General features: G+C 43.2%; 1 protein-coding gene and 1 pseudogene across 1 annotated transcript; one reads left to right on the forward strand and one right to left on the reverse strand.

Moving 5' to 3' along the window:
* Positions 1-684: 684 nt before the first annotated feature.
* LOC129512772 (gamma-soluble NSF attachment protein-like) lies at positions 685-8257 on the reverse strand (annotated as a pseudogene).
* Positions 8258-8335: 78 nt separating this feature from the next.
* MUC21 (mucin 21, cell surface associated) lies at positions 8336-26697 on the forward strand. Its single transcript, XM_055330321.1, is given in 6 exon segments — positions 8336-8569; positions 8571-8826; positions 9105-9320; positions 10098-10211; positions 24866-25956; positions 26509-26697. Coding segments are annotated over 6 exon segments (2100 nt in total).
* Positions 26698-27517: the final 820 nt, after the last annotated feature.

Below are 27517 nucleotides of genomic sequence, written 5' to 3' on the forward strand. Positions count from 1 at the left end.
ATACATAATAAGAGATATCACAAGGCAATACTACACAGAATAAAACAGCACTCTAACGAATTAAACCCGATATTTATGGGCAACTACTATATCCCAAGTTCATGTTAGGACACTAGCCCTGCTCTAAAACCATTCCATGCCCAAATGTCAGTCCCAGCAGAACCATCGCTCATCATCCACGTAGCCTTGGCTCTCACTTATACCAAAGGAGGATCAGCAACCTCCCTGACCAGAAAGACATTTCAGTTTGTCACAGGCCTTCCAGTTTGAACTTCATTTGGAATCAAAACAGTGGTTGGGATGCCTGGGTAGCCCAGTGTTTGAGCATCTGCCTTGGGCTCAGGGCATGATCCCGGGAAGGGGATCGAATCCCACATTGGGCTCTCTGCATGGAGCCTGCTTCTCCCTCTGCCTCTGTCTCTACCTCTCTCTGTGTGTCTCTCATAAGTAAATAAAAACTTTTAAAAAATGCAGTGCTTTTTGCTACTTTTGGCATTCTCATTTGCAGGAAGCTGGAAGTCTACCATGAACGGTGGTCCTAACACGGACACTCCTTGTCACTGAGTTATTTACCAGGGTCCACTCCAAGCTGGGTGGATACCTCTGAGTCTCCCACCAGAGTTCTGCTCTGCTACAGAGTTGAATCAGAATGGTGGCATTCCAGAAGTCAGAGGGGCCCCAGACTTAGGTCCCTGGAAGGAGCCTTGAGGCAGAGGGGAACACCTGGTTCTGGAAGAGGGCTGGGGTGCCTGAGAAAAAAAGGACAAGGATGTCAGGTTTTTAGTCATCTGGGCAAATGGTGACTGAGCATGTGTCAGCTGCCAGGACAGGAGTGTCACTGGTTCTCAGAAGAAAGCAGATACCGCCTATCCCTAGCTTCTAATCATTGAATTTCTGCAGCCTGGACCTAATTTAAAAAACAAAACCGAACTAAGCAAGAACACCTCTGAGCGCCCCCCACCAGAGTGTCAAATATCCAACCTAATGCCTTTCCACCAAGGCACCCAACTGGAGCATTGGGGGTCAAAGGGTATATGTTCTGGGAGTGTGGAAGTTTCTCCAAATGTAACAGGAACTATGAGCCCGAACACAGTGGCTAACAGTCTCCCTTCTCCCTTCTTTCTCCCCGATGCTCACTTGGAAATCTAGGGAGAAACCCTCTGACAAGCTCCAGGGATGGGCTCTCATTAGAGAAAAGTGAATGATGAGGGGTAAGGAGGGAATGGCTCCTTCCTTACAAGCTAAACGCCACACCCCACCCAGACCCCCTCAGGAGAGATCAATGCCCAAGACCCCTGGAGCTGAGGTGGGCGCCCAGCGTGAGGGCAGAGAGGTGAGGAGGTGAGCTCCGAGCCCTGAAGCCTCGGCCCTCCCTTCCCTCTAGGCTCCACTTGGCCTAGGGGAGCCCCCAGCACTGCCCCGGGTGCCCCCCGCCGCCCCAGCACCGGAAGGAGCCTGGGCGCACCTGCCCATGCTGGCACAGCCTCAGACTCTGGCGGTGCGCTCCCCCCACCCGCAAACCTCCGGACTAAAGGGAAGTTTTCACCGCAGCATGGGTTTCAGTCCTCCAAGAACTCTCCTTTAGTACACTTGTGTGACAGGTGGCAAAACCAAGACTCAGGGAAGTACCTTGTTCAAACCCATATGGCTCTGGGATCAGAGTTGTTCTCCCAACTCAATTTCACTTCACTTTCAATTACACTCTGTTCCTTAGTGTAACGTGGCAGCGGGACCTGGATGGGTGGGATGTTATAGGGACCATCTAAGGAACAAAGTGTATTGAGGTTTGTGCAAGACAGCATCCAGCTCCTTCTTCCAGAGGCCAGGTCTCCCCTTTCAGCCCCTTGGACTTCCCAGAGTTCCGTTCTTCTGGCCCCACTGGGCCAGGGTCTGTCCTGACAGCCTCTGTTACCTTCTGAGACTCATTCACTGGACTCAGTCACAGTGCTCTGCCCTCTGTGCCAGCACCAGTGCCCCTTGCAGCTGACTGTGCCAGCACACCTGTTTCTGGACAGTGACTGCTGGTGTGGTAAGAAGATCCAACGACCTGGGGCCCAGTCATCCTCATTTTTCTCACTTCTGCCTCCTACAAAGGCCTCTGTTCCAGAAATAAGACATCCCCAGAGAAAACAGGTTTTTGCTGACTTCTGGTCCCAATGATGGGTCTCCTTTCCTCTGACAGGTTTGAGTCTCTTGCTCTCTCTCCTTCCCTGTTCCTACATGTCTAAATTGTCAGAGATGCCCCTCCCTGGAGAGAAGGGGCCCAAAAGTTATGTACCTTCCCTGCCCCCAGCCGCCCCCAGCAGCAACTATAAAGCCCACAGCAATGGCCAGTGAGACAGCAAAGTGAGCCGGGCATATTGTACAGAAAGTGTTGGAACCCAAGAGTCCAGCTGTTCCAGTCCCTGGCTTCCTTCTACCATGTAACTTATCCCAACTGATCTTACTGATCCCACAACCCTGGCCCTAGTAAGCTTTTAATTCTTCTTGAAACTTCATGTCCTAATGAGAGTCCAGACATCAACTTGTCCTCTGCAGCCCACTCCTGCTGTAGAACCCAGGCATTCTGGATAACAATTTCCTTTTTCTTTTCTTTTAAGATTTTATTTTTTTATTCATGAGAGGCACACAGAGAGACAGAGACACAGGCAGAGGGAGAAGCAGGCTTTCTGCGAAGAGCCCAATGCGGGACCAATCCCAGGACCCCGGGATCACGCCCTGAGCCAAAGGCAGACACTCAACCACTGAGCCGCCCAGGTGCCTTCCCCTTTTTAATTATTAAAACCAATGCCAGAGGCACCTGGGCGGCTCAGCGGTTGAGTGTCTGGCTTTGGCTCAGGGCGTGATCCTGGGGTCCTGGGATCGAGTCCCATATCGGGCTCCCTGCAGGGAGCCTGCTTCTCCCTCTGCCTGTGTCTCTGCCTCTCTCTGTGTGTCTTCATGAATAAATGAATAAAATCTTTAAAAAAATAAAATAAGAAATAAAACCAATGCCAAATAACTTATAAAGGCTCTTCATTTCCACTGTAGGATGGAATGCCTGAAAAGGGAGTAGGCCAGGTAGGTGTGGATTTGATAGGAACAGGCCTGGGTTAAATGAACAAAAGGACTTTTGGATGGTGTTTTTTTTCTTTTTCCTTTGATATTTGTTTCTTTTTTAAAATTTAAATTCGATTAGCCAACATAAAGTACATACTTAGTTTCATATGTAGTGTGCAATCATTGATATTTTATTTTTCTTGTGCCCTCTCTCTGGTGTCTCCCAGTGACTCTGCCCTGGAGACTGTTGTCTTGCACATTCTATTCTTTTTCTCCTCCCGGTCTCTCCGCGAACTCCTTCAGCTTGAACCATTAGTACTGCAGATAGCTTCCAGACTCATCTCTAGCCTGTATTTGCTCTGAAATCCAGTCCTGTATTTCCAGGCTTATTTTTCCCATAACAACTTCACTTAGATGTCATGTCATATTGAACATGTTTGTCCAGCAAACATTTTTGGAGCATTTCTTCCATGCTAGATCTGAAGATACATCAGTGAACAAAGCAACAACAGGTCCTGCCTTTAGGGATCTCACAGTCCACTGGGAAAGGCAGATATCACACAAGGAATGACACATAAATACAGAAGAGTTACAAGTGTGCAAAAATGCTAACAGGCACCGCCTCATCTTCCCACCATCAGGTCTCTACAATTTCCCTCATCTGCATCCATTCTCTCCCTCCCTGATCGCTCTTAACATTGGAGGAGTCCTTCTAACCTGTATTGCCTTTCCGTAGGTTTCTAACCCCCTCCCCAACACTCTGTCTACTTCCCCTTCTTCTCCAGGTCCTTCCCATTGTCATCCACGCTCTAGAACAGTGTGCACAAGAATCACCAGTAAGAGATTCTATTTGTCTACTTATTTATTTATTAAAAATTCTTTTTTTATTGAGGTACAATTGATATATAACATTATGTTAGTTTCAAGTGTATAACAAAATGATTAGATATTTGTATATATTGAGACATGATCACCACAATAAGCCTAGTTAACATCCATCACCACATATAATTGCAATTTTTGCATGTGCGTGTTGAAAACTTAAGATCTACACTCTGTGTAACTTTGAAATACACAACACAGTATTATTAACTATGGTCCCCATGCTGTACATTACATCCCCAAGACTTACTTATCTTATAACTGGAAGTTGTACCTTCTGATCCTTTTTACTCATTTTGCCCACTCCCACCCCCTGCCTCTGGTAACCACCAATCTGTTCTCTGTATCTATGAGCTGTTTTGTTATAGCATCCACATATAAGTGAGATCATACAGTATTTGTCTTTCTCTGTTTGACTTACTTCGCTTAGCATAATGCCTTCAAGGTCCATCCATGTTGTCACAAATGGCAGGATTTCCTTTTTTATGGCTAAATAATATTTCATTGCATATATGCGATATTATTTCTAAAATGTAGGTTTTGGCCCCTGTCCCTTGGGGTTCCTGAGTCAGTAAGTTTGGGGTTGGGGCTGGGATCTGCATTTTAACAAGCTCCCAACCAATCTTGAAGCCTCTGGGCCAGGGGCCACACTTTGAAAAGTTCTGTTCTTCCAGCATCCATCTTAACAAGCCCATATTTTTCCCAGCTCTGCCCTCTGTCATTGCCAAGTTTCTTGAAATCATTCCTAAAAACACAATCTCTATTTTCTCATCTTCTACTCACTGTATATATATTTCCTTTGCAAATTTTATCAGAGTAATTCATGTGAATAGTTTTAAAGTCCAGTTGTCCTATAGATTCATTACAAAAAATAGCTATCTCTGATGCACCCGCCCCCTTCACATCTGATGTTTGCTATCCAGAGGTGGCAGCTCTTAACTTTTAGTTTTTCTCCTGATATTTACACCTACAGACTTAAACATCACACATTCATATTATATTGCTATTTATAGATTTTTAACAAAGACCTTAAATGCATCTTTTATTGGGCTAAGTAATATTGCAAGACTCAAAATAGTTTCCTGTCCCAATTTTGCCTCTGAAAAGACTTAATAATGTATATATATCCAATATCATGTGGAATTAATATCCTTTTCAAAACAAAACACAATTTTAAATTTCTAATTTTCTTATCAGTTAACCTCATTTTCAGCAGCAATTACTAAATAAAACGAAAAATAAATTCTCTGATAGCAAATTACACAAGCCCAAGAGAGAATAATCCAAGCCTATTACCTTAGTTTCTCAGAACATAATTTATCTAGCATTTGGCTCACAAATTTAAAAATCAACTGTGTTAAAACATGACAGCACATTTGCTGTTAACTCCTGCTTGTGTCTTAAGAAAGCTCTTACAGAAAGAATTTAAAAAATGTTTCACAGGTAGCAGGTGCAGACCAGTGATTTGGGTAATGGGCAACTAAAAATTGCAGTCCTTGTTAGCATTGCCAGGCACAGCCACAGGGAAGTATGGAATGCTCTTCGGTAGGCTCCCAGTCCAGGAGATGGCATTCCAGAATTCTTCCTTTTCTTTTTGCAAAGCAGAATGCTAGCAGAATTTTCTGAATATGCACCTTCCTCTTCATCAGCTCTGTGGTGGGGACAGCGTCAGGCTTGGCCTGTGGTGATGTGGCTGATTTCCTCTTCCTCCTCCTCCTTTCTCTTTCTCAAAATTTGTATTGTAGTAAAATATACATAACATAAATCTACCATTTTAACCATTTTTAAAGTGTACAGTTCAGTGGCATTAAGTACATGCACATGGTTGTGCAACCATTGCTGGTGACTTCTTCCTGATTCCGCCTCCTGGAATCACCACGCTCAGGCCTGGTTTCACCTTGTTGCTGTCCAGGTACTTGAAACATGGGTAGGGACCTCCGATGGTGCAGCTTGGCCTTTCTGGTCATATCCTTCCAGAAGCTGTGCTAGGGCAACACAGCTGTGACCTCCATGGGCACCTGGTGTGCTAGACCTCTCCCTGAAGCCCCTTTCTGTGGCCATTTCCGAATATGTGAACTAAGACTTGAGCAACCGTTTTCTTATAACCAGGTGAATAGTTCTTAATGTCCTTATAAATGTTTTTCTTTTCTGAATACACTGCTCCCTGGTCAATTCTTGTGCCAGCAGTCTAGAGGCCTGCCCTAAGCCTTCAAATGCCTGTGGAAGTGGTCCTCACTTTCAAGTATGTTGGCTGCTGATGGAATTGTGCAGACTTTTCCGGATCTGCATTTTCTCTGAGCTTTCCAGCTAGTTCTAGTGCCTACAGTTCCAATGCCTACAGGGATGCTGTGTAGAGAGTGCTTTTCTCGTGAGAGGGGGAGGGGCAGAGGTGAGAATCTTTAAGCAGACTCCTTACTAAGCAAGGAGCCCGACATGGGGCTCGATCTCACGACCCATGAGATCATGACCCGAGCTGAAACCAAGAGTCAGACACTTAACCAACGGAACCACCCAAGCACCTGCATTAGTTCATAGTTTCTGCATCTCCTTCAACATTATGCCTGTTGCTCAGAAGATTTTCTTTTCCATATTCAGAAGTGGCACTGTCATAATCTGGCTTGCATTTTTTTTAAAGCAGTTTTCAGGTATTTCTCTCCTTTGGTAAGATGTTCTAGCTCTTCGTTTCTCTTTTGACCCACAGTCTCTCCCTCACCTTAAGATCAAGAGGGCCTCTTCCTTTTGGGCCCTGAAAGAGCCCTAGTTAGAGTTTTACAGATTTTTGTTTCTTTGTTTCTGATGTTACCTATTTACTTATTCATTGCCTTTCTCCCTTACTTGGGAGAGCTTCCTACCTAATTTTTTACCACTATGTCCCATGCCTGAAATACCACATGCCTTATGGAAGCTTCTTAAGGAATATTTTCGAATGAATGAATGAGAAGTTCTAGACACAGAGAATGCCTATCAGAGAGGAACTTAGAGCAATCAAGAATCTCCTAGATTCTTCTCTAATCCATTCCCACTGCTACCACTTGTTCTAGCACTTTATACTTTTTAAAAAGTAAATAAAGGAAAGAAAGAAATCATCCCAAGTATCTCCTCCTACCATTTTCTTGTGTCTCTTTACTAAGAGAACTTTTACTACTGCCTAACATATCAGTTCTGACCTTGACTGCCTCAAGAGACCCAGCAACATCTGGCCTTATCCAATTTACAGCCTGACTGCCTTCCTTTCAAGCATAACAACCCATAAGCTCTCCTCAGGCAGGGACAGTATGAGAGTCCCAGAGAGTGAAGGGGGTCTCTGCTCAAGTGCCCTCCCTTTTTGGTGTGACGTCTCCTTACTTCCACCTAGCTTAGGGAGTGCTTCTGAGATCTGTCCACATGACCTCTATGTTTTTGAACAACACATTTTACCCTTTATCTGAGCTCCAACAATCCTTAGTGTTAGAGAGATGATACGCAGTTTCTGTTTGTGTTGCCTCTTTACCATGTGTTAAATGAGATGATTCCCCTAGGCACATAGAGTGAGAAAAAAACCCACAGAAACCAAAACCTGAGGATTCTGATTAGTAAAATTCTTGAGGAAAGAGGAAAGCACAGAGACCAAATGATTCATTCATTCAACAGCACAGTTGAGTCAGCAGTCATGCCCATGGCATCTGCATAAAAATAAAATTTAAAAAAAAGGAAGAGGAAGAGGAAAGAACTACCATAGCTTCACCCTATAAGGTACATGCTTCCACATGCATGGGTAACATAGTTCTGCTGACTCAACAGACGCAAGAATGACAAAGATGGGCAATGCTCCCAATTAAATTTAAAAAAATGCACAAATTGGGGTGCCTGGGTGGCTTGGTCGGTCCAGCAGTCAGTGGAGAGTGCAACTTTTTTTTTTTAAGATTTTATTTATTTGTATGAGAGACAGAGAGAGAGGGCACAAGCAAGAGGAGGGGCAAAGGGAGAGGGAGAAGCAGACTCCCTGTTGAGCACAGAGCCCACATGGGGCTCCATCCCAGGACTCTGAGGTCATGACCTGAGCTGAAGTCAGATGCTTAACCCACTGAGCCACGCAGGCGCCCCAAGCATGTGACTGTTGATCTCGGTGTTGTAGTTCAAGCCCTATATCAGACATAGATATTACTTTTTTAAAAAAATCTTTAAAATAAATGCAAAAGTGAGAATGATTCCTGAATAAAAATTAATGTACTTTAAGGAGGACTATAGCTCCTGGGCCCAGCACAGCCTCTGAACCCTCCATGTCCCTTATCACAGCTTCTAGGCACACAACCAAGACCACTGCAGCCCCAGGGGCCACCACACAGTGGGTCTCCATGACGGACTCCTCCGTAGGCCTCAGAGCAACTCAGCCTGTCAGGCCATCGCTGTCTCCACCACAGCCTCTGTACCCACTATGACCTCTAACGCAGCCCCTGATACCACTACAGTTTCCATTAAAACCCTTGTGACAAACACTAAGTCCGTGCCCTCCTTAGTCACCCCAATAACTGCCAAGCCCATCACAGGCTCTGAGACCACCTCTTCCTCCATGATGACATATGTGCCTGCCACAGTCTTCACTATGACCTCTGAAATCACCACAAGCCCTAAGGCCACCATAGATTCCACTGCAGCTTCAAATGCCACTGCAGAGTCTGTCCAGCATAGGCTCTGAGATCACCATGCCCTCCACATCAATATGTGTGCCCACAATGGCATCCTCCTTCACCTCTGAAATCTCCATAAGCTTGGATGCCACCATAGCTTCTACTACAGCCCCTGAGATCATCCCACCTTCCACTACCATGTCTGTGTCAACCACTTTCTCCAACACTGCCTTTGAGATCACCTCAGCCTCTGAATGCACTGTGCTCTTCATCATGGTCTCCGAGACTACCATACCATGTCTTCCATAATAATGCCTGGGCCCATGGATACCCTTAAAATAAGCTCTAAGACCACAACAGCCTCTAATACCACCATGGCCTCCACCACCAATGCTGAGAACACGTTGGTTTCCATGGAAGCTTCCGAGAGCACTCTGGCCTCTACCACAGCCTCAGAGATGACTAGGGTTTTCACTAAAGCCTCTGTCACAGCTTCAGAGTCTGTGCCTCCCACAAGTGTGGCAAGACCTGCTGAAACCACTACAGCATCCATGCCCACCACATTCTCTGCCATAGCCTCTGAAACTACCACAGCCTCTGAGACCACCAAAGATTCTGACTTCACCATGGTCCCTCCCACCACCTCTAATATCACCAGATCCTCCACCATGGCAGCTCCACCCATGATAGTCTCTACTACAGCTTTTGAGTCCACTGTGGCCTTCAGCATAGTCTCTGAGACCACCACATCTTCCACAATAATATCTCTGCTCCCCATAGCTTCTACTACAGGTGCTAAGAACACAACAGTCTCTGAGACCACCATGGTCTCCACCATTACTTCTGAGACCACTCTGGGTTCTTCCATAACATCTATGCCCATCATACTTATCACCACAGACTCTGAGACCACCAGTGCTCCCAGCACAGCTTTCAAGATAATTACTCCTCCACCACAAGGTCCATTCTAACCACAGCCTTCAGCATAGCCTCTGAAATCAACATAAGTTCTTCAACTATCCTAGTCTCTCAAACAACTTCAGAGGCCCTCAGGTGCAGCATTACAGCATCCATGCCAATGACAGCCTCTATCCCAGACTTTGAGGCTTCTGGGGCCTCTACCAAGGTCTCTGAGACCACCATGGCCTCCACAATTATATGTGGGCCCATTACAAGCTCTAAGAACACAGTTTTTGAGATTACCATGGCCTCCACCACCACCACTGAGACCACTAAAGCATCAACTGATCTCTCTGACAACACTGTGGCCTCTACCATAGCCTCTGAGGCACTGACAGTATCCACTAAAATTTTTGTGATGCTTGGAGAGTTTGTGCTCTCCACAACAATTCCATCTGCAGAGACCCTGACTGTCTCAACCACAGAGTCTAAGAGCACCACACTTTCTGTCTCAGCATCTGGGCCCATCATATTTTCTTCCACAGATTCTGGGGACCAAAGCTTCCATATCACCTTCTGGACCCACCACAGCCTCAGAGGTCACCACATCTCTCGCTTTGTCCTCATCACCCACCCTAGCCTCTACTTCTGCCTCTGGGGTCCCCACAGTCTCCACAGTCCCCACCAGTGTCTCTGAACCTTTCACAGACTCTTCCATCACCTCAGTGCCCACCAAAGCCATTGACTTTTCTATTCAGTCCATCACCAACACAGCTATATCAGGTACTGACCACCATCTCTTCTCTAAGCACACACATTTACCTCCAGTGTTAACCATCATCTTTTTGCCCGTTTCTGTCATTTCTGCTCTAGACTCTAGTCAAGCTACCACTCCTATACTTCTGCTCCCTCTTCTTGAATCCTATTCATTTCTACTCTGTCTCACCTTCTTTTGTTCATCATCCATTTCTAACCCAACCAGAAACACTTCTTTGCAAGTATCCCCCCTACACACACACACACACACACACACACACACACACACACACAAGCTCATTATATTCCATCACTTCTGCCTAGAGGGAACTCACCTCAACTCTGTGACAAACATCCCAATTTGTCAGATGCTGTCACTTCTGTGCCAAGCACAATCAGCTCTGTTCCATCCACCACCTGTGACACTGCCATCTCATCTTCAATATATTGAGCCCTGATCCAGGGACTGCAAACTACACTTCATGGGCCAAATCTGGCTGTTATCTGTTTTCCCAAATGAGATGTTATTGGAACACAGCCACTTGTACTCCTTTACGTCTATAGCTGCTTTCCAGCTACTTTGCATACTTGTGACAGAGACTTTGTGACCCAATTTAAAAGTTTGCCATATCATGACCCTTTAGAGAAGGTGTTTGCCAACCTTTGCTCCAAGGTCGATTAAGACCAAAATTATTTTTTCATATTCTGGCACTTGTTCTGAATAAAAGCACCTCTGTGCTTGCCATCCATACTCGTGTTGGATGTGACTCTACCACTTTGTTCTGAGCTACCCACTGCTGTTCCGGTGACTGACATGTTCTTGCATCAACACAACCACTTCCAGTCTAAGCACAGCCCTTGCTGCTGATGCCACCTGCTGTATGTATTAGGTCCTCCTGTCTTTTTTTTTTTTGTATTTTTTTTTATTGAGGTTCGATTTGCCAACATATAGTATAACCCCAGTGCTCATCCTGTCAAGTGCCCCCCTCAGTGCACATCACCCAGTCACCCCAAACCCACCCACCTCCCCTTCCACTACCCCTTGTTCGTTTCCCAGAGTTAGGAGTCTCTCATCGCCCTCACTGATATTTCCCACTCATTTTCCCTCCTTTCTCCTTTATTCAATTTCACTATTTTTTATATTCCCCAAATGAATGAAAGCATATAAAGTTTGTCCTTCTCTGATTGACTTACTTCACTCAGCATCATACCCTCCAGTTCCATCCACGTTGAAGCAAATGGTGTGTATTTGTCGTTTCTAATGGCTGAGGAATATTCCATTGTATCCATAGACCACATCTTCTTTATCCATTCATCTTTCGATGGACACCGAGGCTCCTTCCACAGTTTGGCTATTGTGGACATTGCTGCTAGAAACATCGGGGTGCAGGTGTCCCGGCATTTCATTGCATCTGTATCTTTGGGGTAAATCCCCAGCAGTGCAATTGCTAGGTCTAGGGCAGATCTATTTTGAACCCTTTGAGGAACCTCCACACAGTTTTCCAGAGTGGCTGCACCAGTTCACATTCCCACCAACAGTGCAGGAGGGTTCCCTTTTCTCCGCATCCTCTCCAACATTTGTTGTTTCCTGTCTAGTTAATTTTCACCTTTCTCACTGGTGTGACGTGGTATTTCATTGTGGTTTTGATTTGTATTTCCCTGATGGCCAGTGATGCAGAGCATTTTCTCATGTGCTTGTTGGCCATGTCTATGTCTTCTTTGGTGAAATTGCTGTTCATGTCTTTTGCCCATTTCATGATTGGATTGTTTGTTTCTTTGCTCTTGAGTTTAATAAGTTCTTTATAGATCTTGGAAACTAGCCCTTTATCTGATACGTCATTTGCAAATATCTTCTCCCATTCTGTAGGTTGTCTTTAGTTTTGTTGACTATTTCTTTGGCTGTGCAGAAGCTTCTTATCTTGATGAAGTCTCAATAGTTCATTTTTGCTTTTGTTTTCCTTGCCTTCAGATGTATCTTGCAAGAAGTTCCTGTGGCCAAGTTCAAAAAGGCTGTTGCCTGTGTTCTCCTCTAGGATTTTGATGGATTCTTGTCTCACATTTAGATCTTTCATCCATTTTGAGTTTATCTTTGTGTATGGTGAAAGAGAGTGGTCTAGTTTCATTCTTCTGCACATGGCTGTCCAATTTTCCCAGCACCATTTATTGAAGAGACTGTCCTTTTTCCAGTGGATAGTTTTTCCTGCTTTGTCGAATAGTAGTCAACCATGGAGTTGAGGGTTTATTTCTGGGTTCTCTATTCTGTTCCATTGATCTATGTGTCTGTTTTTGTGCCAGTACCACACCGTCTTGATGATCACAGCTTTGTAGTACAACCTGAAATCTGGCATTGTGATGCCCCTGGCTCTGGTTTTTTTTTTTTTTTCAATATTCCCCTGGCTGTTCGGGGTCTTTTCTGATTCCACACAAATCTTAAGATGATTTGTTCCAAAAAAAAAAAAAAAGATGATTTGTTCCAACTCTCTGAAGAAAGTCCATGGTATTTTTTTTAAGATTTTACTTATTTTTCATGAGAGACACACACAGAGAGAGAGGCAGAGACACAGGCAGAGGGAGAAGCAGGCTCCATGCAGGGAGCCCGATGTGGGACTCGATCCAGGGACTCCAGGATCAGGCCCTGGGCCGAAGGCAGGCGCTAAACCGCTGAGCCACCCGGGCTGCCCAAGTCCATGGTATTTTGGTAGGGATTGCATTGAATGTGTACATTGCCCTGGGTAACATTGACATTTTCATAATATTAATTCTTCCAATGCATGAGTATGGAATATTTTTCCATCTCTTTGTGTCTTCCTCAATTTCTTTCAGAAGTGTTCTATAGTTTTTAGGGTATAGATCCTTTACCTCTTTGGTTAGGTTTATTCCTAGGTATCTTATGCTTTTGGGTGCAATTGTAAATGGGATTGACTCCTTAATTTCTCTTTCTTCAGTCTCATTGTTAGTGTATAGAAATGCCACTGTATGTTCTGAGCACACTCACCTCACCTTTGTTGACAACCACGATTGTGGTGTCAGCTGTTCTCCCAGTGATGGCCCCTGTCTCATCCTGAGTAAATCTGAGTCCATCATTCCTTCCTCTAACAACATCCTTATGCCCAGAGAGTACATCACAATAATATCAGACCCTCTCCCTTTTATCCCAGCCCACACTCTCTATTTGGATGATCGCTGCATCAAACCCAGTCACATTTCCTCAGTTTTAGCCTCCACCATCACCATCACCATCACTATCACCATCACCAGCACCACCAGTGGACATAGTATACCTCCTCTTCTGTAAGACACTCACCTCTACTCTGGGGACCTCATGGCTTCAGGTGAACCACTTTCTACCATCTCTTCTCCCACCATGTAGCTCTTCTCAAACAACCAACGTGATTAGTGTGTTAGATCAACCCTTCTGCTCTCAGTACACCTGCCTCCTTCTCAATTATTGTCAGTATAAATGCATCATATCATGTGACTTGCTTCCTAGGCACCAGGACCACTGGAACGAGACCAACTGCCCCATCTCTGTCACCATGGCCCCTGCAATGGACTCCATGTCCCCTGCTACCAGGAATATTGTACCTGAGGAAGCCCAGATACCTCTGACTGGGTACATCCACTGTTGAGCACCATCTATCAGCTCTGTTCCAGGTACCAGGAACACCAGGATGAGATCTACCCAGGAGCCAACCACCACTCCTGGAAGCAGCACCACTTCGCATAAAATAGGCCCACTCACCACGGGCACGGACCCAGTTACTATGAGCCAAATGCCAACACATGGGACTAAGCCAAATGGATATTTGCAGCCCTGGGACAGCGTCCTCATCTCTCTATTTGACGCTGTGGTAGGTGTTGGACCATTATCAAGACTGAGCTTTTGGCTGGTGAGTTACCGTGGGTGGGGATGGAGGAACTACCTACATGATGGATCATGGGTGGGAAGAGAATAATGAGAATAGGACCACTAGGATGTTCAGGACAATAGAGCTGTGTGTGGAGAGTCACATACATCCTAGCGCAGTCAACGTAAGAGCATCAGAAGCATACCTATTGGTCTCACAAATCAGCTTTATCACCTCACTGCAACAAGAGAGACGGCACACTGGAGGGACTAAGGAGCTTTATACTAAACCAAGGGAAAGAGTCATTATAGTGTTGAGGGAGTGCGGAGTTTTGGTGAAAGTTCAATGCAGCAAAGTGTTAGTAAGCTCACAACAAAGTAGAATGAATACTAGGGTCAACAGTAGCTCCAGAATGTGAAGCGGACTCAGTTTCCTTGGAGACAACAAAGTTACAACAAATGGGGAATGCTGTGTAGTTGACCCTTGAACAACATGGGGGTTAGGGGCACTCACATCCCTTATAGTCAAAAATCTGTGTAACTTTTGTGTCCCCCAGAACTTAACTACTAATAGCCTACTGTTGACTGGAAGTCTTTTAAAAAAAAAAAGATTTTATTTATTTATTCATGAGAGACAGAAAGAGAGAGAGAGAGAGAGAGAGAGAGAGAGAGGCAGAGACACAGGGAGAGGGAGAAGCAGGATCCTTACAGGGAGCTGGATGTGGGACTCAACCCTGGGTCTCCAGGATCAGGCCCTGGGCTGAAAGCAGCGCTAAACCGCTGAGCCACCCGGGCTGCCCTGAAAGTCTTACCAACAACATAAACAGTTGGTTAACATATATTTTGAATGTTATACATATCATACTGAACTCTTACGGTAATATAAGCTAGAGAAAAGAAAATGTCATTAAGAAAGTTCTAGGGAGGGACACCTGGGTGGCTCAGCAGCTGAGTGTCTGCCTTTGCCTCCAGAGTTCTGGGATGGGTCCCGCATTGGGCTCCTGCATGGAAGCCTGCTTCTCCTCCCTCTGCCTGTGTCTCTGCCTCTCTCTGTGTCTCTCATGAATAAATAAAAAAATAAAATTTTTTAAAAGAAATTTCTAGGGAAAAACTGGGTGGCTCAGTTGGTTAAGAGTCTGCCTTCTGCTCAGATCATGATCCCACGGTCTTGGGATGGAGCCCCGCATCGGGATCCCTGCTCAGAAGCCAGCTGCTTCTCCTTCTCCCTGTCTATACCTCTTGCTTTGCTCTTTTGCTTGTTGTCTTTCTCTCTCAAATAAATAAAAAAATTTAAAAACTCTTTAAAAGGGGCACCTGGTGGCTCAGTGGTTGAGCATCTGCCTTTTGCTCAGGTCATGGTCCCAGGGTCCTGCGATCGAGTCCTACATTGGGCTCCCCACAGGGAGCCTGCTTCTCCTTCTGCCTGTCTCTGCCTCTCTCATGAATAAATAAATAAAATCTTTAAAAAATCAAAAATAAAAAGTCTTAAAAAAAGAAAATTCTAAGGAAGAGAAAATACATCTACAGTATTATATTGTATTTCTCAAAAAATTCAGTGTAAAAGTGAACCAGTGGAGTTTGAAGCCATATTGTTCAAGGGTCAACTGTATTCAGAAACTTCTCTGCCCCTGGGATGGAAATTGAAGCTGGTATTCTGTGTTAAAGTAACTTAGATTCTCCAGACAAGGGTAGGATATTTGCTTCTTACAAATATAATTTCAAACAGGAAACTTGTGATAGTCTATGCATTTAGAGAACCACATTTTTCATTGACAAAATCACTGAAAGTGACTAAGTCACTGAAACAAGGGGGCTGTTATGAAGGTTTACAACTGCAGTGTGTCCTTGGGGAAAACATTTTCCTGTGAACCTTGCAGCTGGCTTTACCCATATTGTCATCCCACCCTGAGGAATGGAAGTATGGACTGTTACTTTCTCAGTCTGGTTTTTACTTTCTCAGAGAGTATGATATAAAGACCATGAGAGAGAGAAAGACAGAAAAGGTAAATAACAGATGTAATGAGAAGTAGGAAAAAGGAGAAGAAATGTGAAATGGGATCCATATAAGTATATGAGTCAATGTGATGTGAATTGAAGACTGTTGAGAAAATAGGGACAAGCTTATTTTTTATAAAGTAGCTGAAAATAAGCACTGGAAAAAGGATCTCTAAAAAGTTCTAGAAAGATGAACATTTGAACTCCCAACAGGTTTTTCACTTTCATTATAGATATTGCTTCCAAGGGCAAGAGAGTGAAGGTGGGTTCTTTTCTCCTCCTTCTATAATTTTACCCAAGTGAAAAGAAATTCACTTTTCTAGGTACCTCTTAGCACAGTTTAAACAGGTTGGAAGTTTCAGAATACTTCACTAAATACTAAAAAGGCAGATAACAAGGAAATGATCTTCACAAGGACAGAAGCCACAGAAACACTCACCCTCCTATAGAGGAAGCTTCTGACGCTCTGAGAACTGACATGTGTAGAGGCCCAGAAGCCCCTGAAGCTCTCTGTGGTGGATGACAGCCATGTGCCAGGCAGCAAAATGCATCTCTGCTTTCCATTCTTTATCCTGGTCTTCATCTTCTATTCCAATGCATTTTTCTTGTTCTATCTTTTAAAAATATATTTATTATTTCCTGTTTGGGCTGTATGTTTTCCTGTAAGTGGTCTTCAACATTTGTAGGGTGACCCACAAAAAATACATGAGAAATTTACACACTAGCCACAAATGGTTGGCATAATTTCCAATCAACTTACTTTAGTTTCTTACTTCAGAATCTTGAACCTTTCCCATGGCAGAAACAAAACGCAACTTTCTGGCCATGAGAAATTCTCTAAATGTTTAAGATAAAGATGTAATAATAAAAACTATCACTTTATTGGTTGTTTACTAGGTGTGAGGTCCAGAGCCAAGAGTGTAAGAGAACCTTGTCTTTCTTTTACTCTGGATAACCACGTTGGGGGTACATACTCTTATGATCCCATTTCACAAACTACGCCATGAGAGTCAGAGACTAAAGTAACTTCCTGAAGATCACAGGGCAGGGCTCTAATCCAAGTTGGCTTGATTGAAGAGCCATGTTCTTAGCTGCAGTTTAAAGCCTGTTCTTCAACTTTTAGCTCTTTATGGGCTTTCTCTTGCCTTTTTAAAAATTGAAGTAAAATTTACAAGAGGTGCACAAATCTCAACTGTACAATTTGATTAATTTTAAAATGTGCACACACCCCTATAATCACCACTCAGTTTAAAATATGAAACATTTCTATCATATGAGTAGTTTCCGGTGTGTCCCCTCCCAGTCATCCCAATACCTGCCCAACCAAAAGTAAATACTATTCTAACTTCTATTTTATGAACTTTCATTTATTTTGTACCTGTCTTCACAGATATACACATTTTTAGTTGAATAGCACAACAAAAGACTCCCTATTTCTGGGAGACTCTACTTCTTAGGTACAGGATATGGATTTACCCTTGTCTCGAAAGTTTAGTGGCATATAATCTTACCACGGTACAGAGAAAGATCACAATTTTCATATACAGAATATATAAGCACAATAACTAGAAGGCTGTTTTCACTGAGAAGTAAATAAATAAATAAGAAGAAAACCAGTAATATCACACCTACCAAAAAAAGGATAAAAACAGAAAATAGATAATATTGAAAAGTGAAACTTTGTGATTTTTCACAATTTAAAAGGGTTTAATGATCTGGAATGGAAAGAATTTAACTCTAGAAATATATGTTTTTTATCTTTTAGAAGGACTTTTCTTTTCCTCTGATAAATAGAGGCATTTGTAACCTCCCTGACCACAGAATTGACCTTGGTCCAGACCTGGACTCAGCACTGAGCTCTGGGATGTTCAACGGTCTGGAAAATAAACTGGTTCATGGAGGAGCACATCTTTGGACATGAAGTGGGCCATGGTATGGACTGTGAATTGAGCCACAGCCATAAGAGTGGTTATGTCATGAATCATGAGGGGAGTCATGGACATGGAAGAAGCCATAACAAGAGCCATGAAATGGATCAAAGAGGAGGCTGTCAAGGAAGTCATGGAGGATAAGGAGAGTATAGACAAAGACTGAACAATGGAAGATATTCTAGAAAAGAAAATATTGGGGAAGAAGGGAGTCATGGAGGAGAAGGCAGTGACCATAAAATGGATCAGGATGAACTTCCAAAAGGATTTCAGGGGATTGGCCTTAAAGATAGTCATGCTCAAGCCAAGAAAATAGAGAAAAGATCACTAAGAGTTTGACTAACAGGCCAGCTGGGGGGGAGGGGGGGAAGATTCTACAGGAGACTTGCAGATTTATCAGGTTTAGATGTGAGCTCAAGTAAAAATATTCCCTGAGCTTAACCATAGTTGAGAACCTCTTAGGAAGCCACAGTCTCAGAATGGTTTCTTTGATCTTCTGATGTGCAAGTGATAATGTATGCGCTTTTGGTTTTGGATTTCTACTCTTTCGTTTCCTCAGGATGTCCTGTGCCCAATAAGAAAAATAAAAGAATTATTACAGCTGAAAAAAATACCTCGTAATATTTGTGGTAGCCAGATCACTTGCTTATTTGTTTATCCATGTGGACATTCCTTTCTCTTTTTTCCTTTGTTATTGAGTGATTAGTATGTGCTAAGCATTGTACTAAGGGACTTTAAATGCGCTATCATGTATGATTGTAAAATTGGTAATCTTAAAATAATCTTTTGAAAACCTTCACTTTTCTGGCAATATAGTAAGTGAGTGGTTACGTTAACCACTCCTCTTAACAAAAGCAACAAAAATTGCCAAAAAACAAATCTTTGTAACTGTATCAATTAACTAGGTAGATAGTAGGTAGTATTTAGATGAGCAACTGAGAGAAGGAAGAGACTGACAAAGACTCAAAGAAGCTCTGAACCAGGATTTGTATTGAGGGCACCTGCCAAATCTGGTTAACATAAGCTTATTTTCTCATAGCTTCTTAGCAGTTAGGTTACAGGAGACAAAGTCCAGGACTTGAACAAGGAGTGGAGTCTAATAGGCAACCCTAAATAAAGCTGAGGCATTAAGGGTTAAAACCTCAGGGTATGGTTAAACTAGAATAAAGCTACATTGCCCATCATGTGCATGGAGACTGAGAAAAATGTCTATCTTGAAACTTAACACTGAACAGAGGGGGGTGAAAAAAATCTCTGAGAATTTGTAATTGCATGACATTCTTCATTTGGTTTTATTTTCTTTTTAAGTCAGAGGACGGCAAATTTATTGAATCATTTTGTAATGAAGCAAAGATTTAAAAAACATTAATAGAAAGCAATACTTCTTAAATAGAGGAAAATGGCAATCCTTTCATAGTCTGCTTAAATCATCAGCCTAAGAGGACAGAAACAACACAGAAGTTTAAAAATATGAATGAGTTAATTTCTAAGGCTTTCACGAGAGGAAAAAAAAAGACATAATAGCTATCATATTAGATGCTGAAAACAAGATTTTCACACCACGGACTTCTTCATTGAAAGATGGGTTCACATCAAGGATTATCTTGGCAAAACTCATGTTTTGTTCTTGTGTTACTGACTCCAGCAATGGAAATGATTTTTGTGGCTGTTTGAAAAGACAGATTCCAAAAGCAGCGGGAAGTCACCCTCTAATTTGATATAATTAGCCTAATATGGCTTGGATCCCCACTATGGAGTTGTTTGGTGAGAGATACACAGCAGGCATTCTGCAAGTGCAGGCTGGTAGCTTGATCTTCACTGATCTGATGTTTGTCCCTTCCTGCCTTCCTGCCTTCCTGCCTTCCTTGAAGTAAAATTGACATATAATATGATAGTAATTTCAAGTGTACAACATAAGGATTCAATATTTGTATACATTGGGAAACAATCACCACAGTAAGTGTAGTTAATATCTGTCTAGGTTTGTAGCATCAAATCATACAAACTAGGTGGACAGGAAGCTATTTTAGAACCATTCATTGTTTTCTAGATCTCCTTCATCTTTGGGAAGATTCTTCTTCCCTACTTCTTTGTCTCTTCCAAGTGCCATGTGACAATGAGAAAACCACAGGAATGTGCTACAAATTGAAATCTTAAAATACACTGGCTACTACATATATATGTTTTTCTTTTTCTTTTTCCTTTGCCCTTTATAATTACATGTTTATTATGTGCCAAACACCATGCTAGTGCTTTTAAATACATTATCATTTTTTCTTTCAAAACCGTCCAGTGAGAACTTAAATTTCTAGCTCTGAAATGCTCTAGGTGCATTGACTTAAAATACCCTGAAAAACTTAAAATGGTGGGCTAAAATATCTCCTTAAACAAATCAGTGAATTGGCAGGAAAAGTAAGAAATGCTATAATTAAAGACTAAGTTAAAGGAGGAACCCAAGGAGGTAAGGGGAGTAACTGAAGCCAACATCTCCCAAACCCAGTGAAGTAGTTAGTATTACTACAGCCTCAGTCAGACCAGCCTGGGTGGGCACTCTTGCATAAATCTGAAACCTTCAGGGAGAGTGTAAGCTAGAATAAATCCACTCTTCCTCTAAGGAAATAATAAGCAAAATTACCTGTCTCTAAACTTGGTGTACGGGAAGGGAGGAGAGATCTCTTGAGAAATAGCTTGTAATAATTTGAGAAATAACTTTGCATGGTTTGCAGTTCCAAATCATGGGTTATTCAAAAGACCTCAAGCCTATCGTTTAATTTATGAGAATTGTCAAATGGTAATGCATCCATATGCTTGGCCAAAACATGCAAATTCTCTGTGGAAGATCATGCCTTCATCTTAGGCTTCAAAGTACTTCTACAGATAATATTCCAAGAAAAATAAACTCAGTCATAACTCTCTAGTAAAACCATCTCAGTCATAAAGCATCAGTGAAAGCCAGCAAGAAACAAAACACAGAATAGCAGGATCAGGTATTGGAATTATTAAATACAGAATAGAAAGCAAGTAGGTTTAAACGTGTGTCATAGCATTATGACTGTCCACTAATATCTATGTTCCATCTTGAACAATCGTATTCTTGTTGTATTTTTATTTATGTATTGTGGTTTTATACATTTTTTTCTGACAATCAGTGATTTTCTCATCTACATTAACTGTCTGTAGATTTTTTAAAGTGGTGATACGTACATAGGTAACCAGTGTGTAGAGCTTGTTTGGTGAATCTTCATCCTCGTTACATTTTCTGGACAATGGATACAGTATGGAACATTCCTTATTCCTTTGGCCCAGACAACTTTGTTGAGCCTGGTGTCAATGCGCACATCTGGAGTTCACATCCCCTTCATGGCAAATTTCCAGATCTCTGTGAATGCCCGAGGGGCGCGCTTCTTGAAACCCACTCCACGGATGCGCTTGTGAACGTTGGTGTATTCTCTGGTCACTACCTCGTTGATGGCAGAATGGCCCTTCTTCTTGCCACTCTTCTTTGTGGGAGCCATTCTACTGGGATTGGGAAGGAAAGCTCATAATCTCGAGTTTCAGTCAAGCACATACCCACTCTGCTACTCACCGTATTCTCCAGTCTCTCAGTTTACTGTAGCTGTATGACTATGTTCTGGCTTACGGTGTGTAAGCAGATAACAATAATCTCTCATGAGGTTAAAAACCAAGACAGAATTAAAACACTTGATGACATTAGAATATGAGTTGGGAACTGGGTAGTAATAATTAAAGTTCCAAGATTCTTATATTGTTTTGAAGGAGAGTAAAGATACTAATTACATATAGAATCTGATAAGTATGCATGCAAAAAATTTTAGGGTTATGCCTAAATGGTGGAATCTGGACTTGAATTCAGGATCTCTGCTTCCAAATAATTCTAGAAGAGAAAAAAAAAAGGATTTCTTAGACAGCTGTAGCCTCTCAACCATAAAATGGGATTGCTAGGAGTCTCAACCCCAGCCAGTCATTAAATGGTTCCTCACACTTCAGCCTCAGGAAGTGCTTCAGCCTCACAGCTATGAGGCAGATCTGCATCAGTCTTTTCCAGTACACTCTGTCCCCTCCTGACTCTCAGACTCACTCATTCAAAGTTCTTCATGTCTCTGACCACCTTCTGCTCCTTTCAAACAGGCCTTACATGTTGAAAATACTTGTTCACCTACAAATAAGCTATCTGAAATGTTGCTTCTTCCACAGAGCTTCTCATTAACAGTAATGAAGTCAGCAGACTTTGGTCACACAGACTGTGCACTGAAACTCCCATCTATCCACCCCCCTGGTCCAGGCCACAAGATGCTTTCCACATGAACTCCCAAAACCCTCTGCTCATTTAAGTCTGTTCAATTATACTCATTTAGCTGACTGTGTGTCCTTTGCTGCTACATCTGTGTCCAGACCAACATGAAATTTCTGGAGGACTCGGACTATGTATCTCCCTCCCCCAAAAGACTTGAAATCTCCTAATATGTTATCTGTGGTATACCCTACTGAGAGATGCTTCATTAGGTTGATGAGAAAGAATATCTGAAGGATTCCAGGGCAGAAAAGATCCTGCAGTTACCTCTGAAAACAAACAAGAGGGGAACTTCTTTGACAGAGGATGAGAAGCGGACCCTATACCGCCCCTTCATCTGCTATGAGCCTGACAGATGGCTTGTTCCGTACATTCAGCACTCCCCATGCCCTCAGCCCTCATGCCCCAGAGACCCCAAAGATGCCTTCATCAACCCCTGGATCTCTTTCCCCCTGTTTATTCAAGATGTGTTGTTGAGTGTCTACTGCATACCCTGCAATGCTCTGTCTTCTGCCTATAACCCAGACCCCTGGTTATTATTCTGAGTCTCATATTTCCATTTCCTTCAGAGATGTAGGGTACCACCCCTTAGCTCACTTCATTAGGGCACACAGAACTTCTTGACCAGGAAACAAGGTCTTTCAGTAGAACAGGTTTCTGGCCCCATCCCTACCTTAGAAGGTGGATCCCATCTACTCTGACAAATTTGATCTCCTCATACCATTCTACTTCCTGCTCTGACCCAACCAGTCCAGTGCCCTGCCTAGTGTGATCATGTCATTCTCCTTTCTCACCTTCCTCTTGACCCCTAGTCTATTCCTTCTCAATCTCGGTATTGTTTTTTTAACTGCTCACAGCTGGCAGAAGAACAAATCAACTTCCCAACTCCTCCCCAACCCATATGAAGCTATAAAGGTCCTTGCAGCTCTTCTATAATAAAGAAAGAGGCAAGAACATTGCATGGAGGAAGCTTAAGGAACATCCAGTCTTCTACTCAAGTTCAAAGTTCTTCCCAAGAACAAGTACTTAGGAGACCCAAGCTCTTGGAAGCTCCAGCCTTCATCTTTTCACCTTGAACTCTCCTTTCTTAAGAATCCTGTTCTTTGCCTTCTAGATCTTGGCCACAGCTGGGACTCAGGCATCCTATTTTCCAACAACGAGACAGATCAAGATGCAGAAAGGAAACATTCTCCTTAAGTGTTGGTTACTACTGCATCTCCTACTTTTAGAAACTGGTGAGTGATTTCCTTTAAAAATGGGTAATCTGAGAAACTTTGAGGTGCTTTGGGAGATGCTGACCACTGCTTGGACTAGCTCTGGTTCTCTTCCATAGAATGGGGATCATCATTTTACCCCAATCATTTCAATCTAATTAGGTATCACTCAGGAGACCGAACAAGTGGTTAAAACTATAGACTCTAGTCTCAGATTGCCTGTGCATGGATGATGGCTTCATTGTTGTTACCTGTGTACTTTGGATGAATTATTTAATTTCTTTGTCCTAAGTTTCTGCATCTATAAAATGGTAATAACCTGTGTGGTTCACTGGGGTTTCAACTACTAAGAACATGAAGAGTTGACTGTGGTATCATTCTTGCTCTTGGTCATCTCAGTTTTTTTCTAGTTTTACTCAAGATTCGGATCTTAACCCCAATTTATAGCATGTTGCAGATACAGGGGGCCTTCCCATAATAGAGCCCAAACTCTAATCCAATGTTAGTTCAGTTAAGCCTGAGGAGAAAATTCACATGTGTGGAATAAAGTGATAGGCACCCATGTTCCAGTTAGTGGTAAAATGAGCCACTAATTAATTTTGGTTATCTGGGGGAGGTTGAGGGACAACCTCCAGTGTTGTGAGGGACAAAAGAAAAAGAAACAACTTTAACTTTGAGTCTCCAAGAAGGTTGAAAAGATTTTGTATACTTTGCAGCCCTTAATCCTGGGAGATCATATATTTTTAAGCTGTATATGTCTTGTGCTTCTCCAGCCTTCGCCATAGAGATCAGGAGCCCTGGGAATTGATATATATATATCCTCACCCAGTCCCTTGTTGAAAGGCTACATCTCATTTAATCTAGAGTGGTTTGCCTATGAATCTTTATTATTAACAAGCTATTCAGACAATTATGATATAGATGTTTTCTTAAGAACACTGAAAAATATTTTCTCAGAAGGGAGCAATACTACTTTAAGAATGAATTAATCAATATATGCTAGTTTCACAGGGCTTCTACAATTCCTTTATAATACTAATTTGTATTGGATCTTGTACAGTGGAATATGGAATAAGTTTACCACCAGTGGAACTAAGTTATGTAACCCTGGTTGAGGCTGGGTGGGGAGGGCAATTTAGCATGGTAGCTGAAAGTGCAGATCCAATGCCCTGAGTACAAATTCCTGCTCTACTACTTACTATCTATCTGTATAAACATGGGCAAACGTTAACATTCCTAAGCTTAAATTTCTTCATCTTAGCTGTTGATAATAATGGTATCTAGTTCATAGGGCTATAGTGAATTATCAATGTAATGAATTTAACCATTTAACAGAAAGTATTTACACTCAATATGTGTTTATCGTCATTTACGATTATCAGCAGGTGTAACATCCACTGAGTTTAGCATACCAGGCAATACTGAAACCAGAATAATCTCTAATGGGACCAGTACAATCTCCAACACTAAATCCAGCACAGTCTCTGGAGGAACCAGCACAGTTGTCAACATTGGATTCAGCACAACCTCTGGTAGAACAAGTATAGCCTCCAACACTGCATCTAGTGTGACCTCTAATGGAACCAGTACAGCCTTCAGTACTGGATCCAGCACAACCTCTGGAGGGATTGGCATAGCTGCCAATACTAGTTCCAGCACAATATCTGGTGGTACCAGTACAGCCTCCAACACTGAATCCAGTGTGATCTCCAGTGGGTTCAGCACAACCTCCAATACTGAATCTAGTACAATCTACAGTGACACACCTGTCAACACTGGATCTAGCATAACCTCTGACAGAACTGGTACAGCTGCCAAAACTGGAGCCAGTGTGACCTCCAGTGAGTCCAGCACAACCACCAGTACTCGATCCAGCATAACTTCCAGAGAGAGTAGCACACCTGTGAACACTAGATCCAATGAAGCCTCAGGTGAGACCAGTATAGCCTCCAGCACTAGACCCAGTATGACTTCTGGTGGCACCAGCATGCCTGCCAATAGTGGATCTAGTACAACCTCCAATGGGACCAGCACAGCTGCCAACCCTGGATCCAGTGTGACCTCTAGCAGGACCAGCGTAGCTTCCAACACTGGATCTAGTGTGACCTCCAGTGAGACCAGTACAGCCTCCAACACTGGATTCAACATGACCTCCAGTGGGGCCTGGACAGTTGCCAACACTGGATCCAGTGGGACCTCCAGAGGGACCAGTGTACCCTCTGACATTGGATCTAATGTGACTTCCAGTGGGACCAGCACAGCTGCCAACATTGCATCAGGTGCAACCACCGGAGCCTCTGGCACACTTTCTCCAAATGGAACACACACAACTTCCAATAAGATTGGCACAAGTGCTACTACTCCAGTGAATGAAAAGACACCCAATGGGTCCCTGAAACCATGGGAAATATTCCTCATTACTTTGGTCTCAGTTGTAGTGGCTGTGGGATTCTTTGCTGGGCTCTTCTTCTGTGTGGTGAGTGCCTAATATGTAGGAAAGTGTCTGGGGGAAGGAGTGGTAGAAACATAAGGAAATGGGATGTGAATAGTAGGGCCACCAAGTTGGGGGGTGGGTTGGAAGGAAGGAAAGATCAGGAGAGTGTTACTAAAAAGAGGTAGCAAGTTAGAACTGGAAGAGCCGGGGATCCCTGGGTGGCTCAGCGGTTTAGCGCCTGCCTTTGGCCTGGGGCGCGATCCTGGAGTCCCGGGATGGAGTCCCGCGTGGGGCTCCCAGTGTGGAGCCTGCTTCTCCCTCCTCCCGTGTCTCTGCCCCCCCCTATGTCTATCATAAATCAATCAATCAATCAATCAATCTTAAAAAAAAAAAAAAGAACTGGAAGAGCCAATCAATGTGCAGAGGGAACTATTGAGTTGTGGGAAGAGAAGGCCAAAAGAAAGAATAAAGTCTAGAGGAAGGAGTACTAGGTGAAGGAAATGATATGAAGGGGGGAAGATTCCAGAAGGAGTCCTTGGTTAAGGCTTGGATAAGGGGATACAGTTCTGAAATGATTCACCCTTCTTTTTCTAGAGAAATTCCCTATTCCTGAGAAACGTCTTTGACACAGCTGTCTACTGCCCTCATGGCCCCAACCTTGGCTCAGGTCCTGGAGGGAATCACGGAGTCCACCACAGGCCTAGTTGGAGCCCTAACTGGTTCTGGAGGAGACCAGTATCCTCAATAGCCATGGAGATGAGTAGGGGATACAATAGGCCCTGAATGGCCCCCTGAAGTTAGAGTGCCCCTTTCTCCAAGGTGGAAGATGACCTGGGAGACCAGAGACCAGAGTCCTTTCATTTATCCCCAGAAGTCCCCTCTCAGCTTTGTTTGGGTCTCTGACAGCCTTGGCGAAGACACTCCCTAGCTCTTGCTTTTACCAGACTGTGAAAAGAGGAGACTCTATTGGTCATTTAGCTAAAAAATAAACACATCCAAAATATGTAACAGAATCTGTGTGTGCACATGAGTGGATGTCTATAGCGCCGAGTTGATTTTCCCAGTTGTATGAGAGAATCTCCATGCCGGAACCCGCTTGGCATTCAAAACCTTCACAGTAAAATGTCATTTTTGCCTGTCCCCTTTCTCTAATCCTTCTTGTCCCAAGCAGGACCAGTGTGTTTCTGAGACTCTCCAAATTGACAGGAGAATTGAATTGGGAGAGATGAGAAGGGAGGCAGGTGCCAGGATTCTCTGAGCTCACTGATTAGGCCTATGGTACACAGAGGTTACGTCATGGCACATAGAGAACCCAGAGCAAAAAAAAAAGAGAGAGAGAGAGAGAACCCAGAGCGTGATGAGGTGGACAAGTGCAATTACATGTGCTGTGGAGCAGGGCATGTTCACTCAAAATCATAGTTTCTTGGGCATTTACATTTGCTCTATACCTGGTCTACTTGTCAAAATAAAGGTGCAAGTTGACACTTTTCTCTCTCACAGTGAAGCAGGGAAAAACCAAGGGAACCAAGGGAAAAACTTTCTGGCTTTAACCCTTCTGGACAAGGTCTAATCTTTCAAGAGGCTCATAGCAGAGGCACCTGTG

This window comes from Nyctereutes procyonoides, unplaced genomic scaffold (genome assembly GCF_905146905.1).
Source record: "Nyctereutes procyonoides isolate TBG_1078 unplaced genomic scaffold, NYPRO_anot_genome, whole genome shotgun sequence".
In the NCBI taxonomy this organism is placed as follows: Eukaryota; Metazoa; Chordata; class Mammalia; order Carnivora; family Canidae; genus Nyctereutes; species Nyctereutes procyonoides.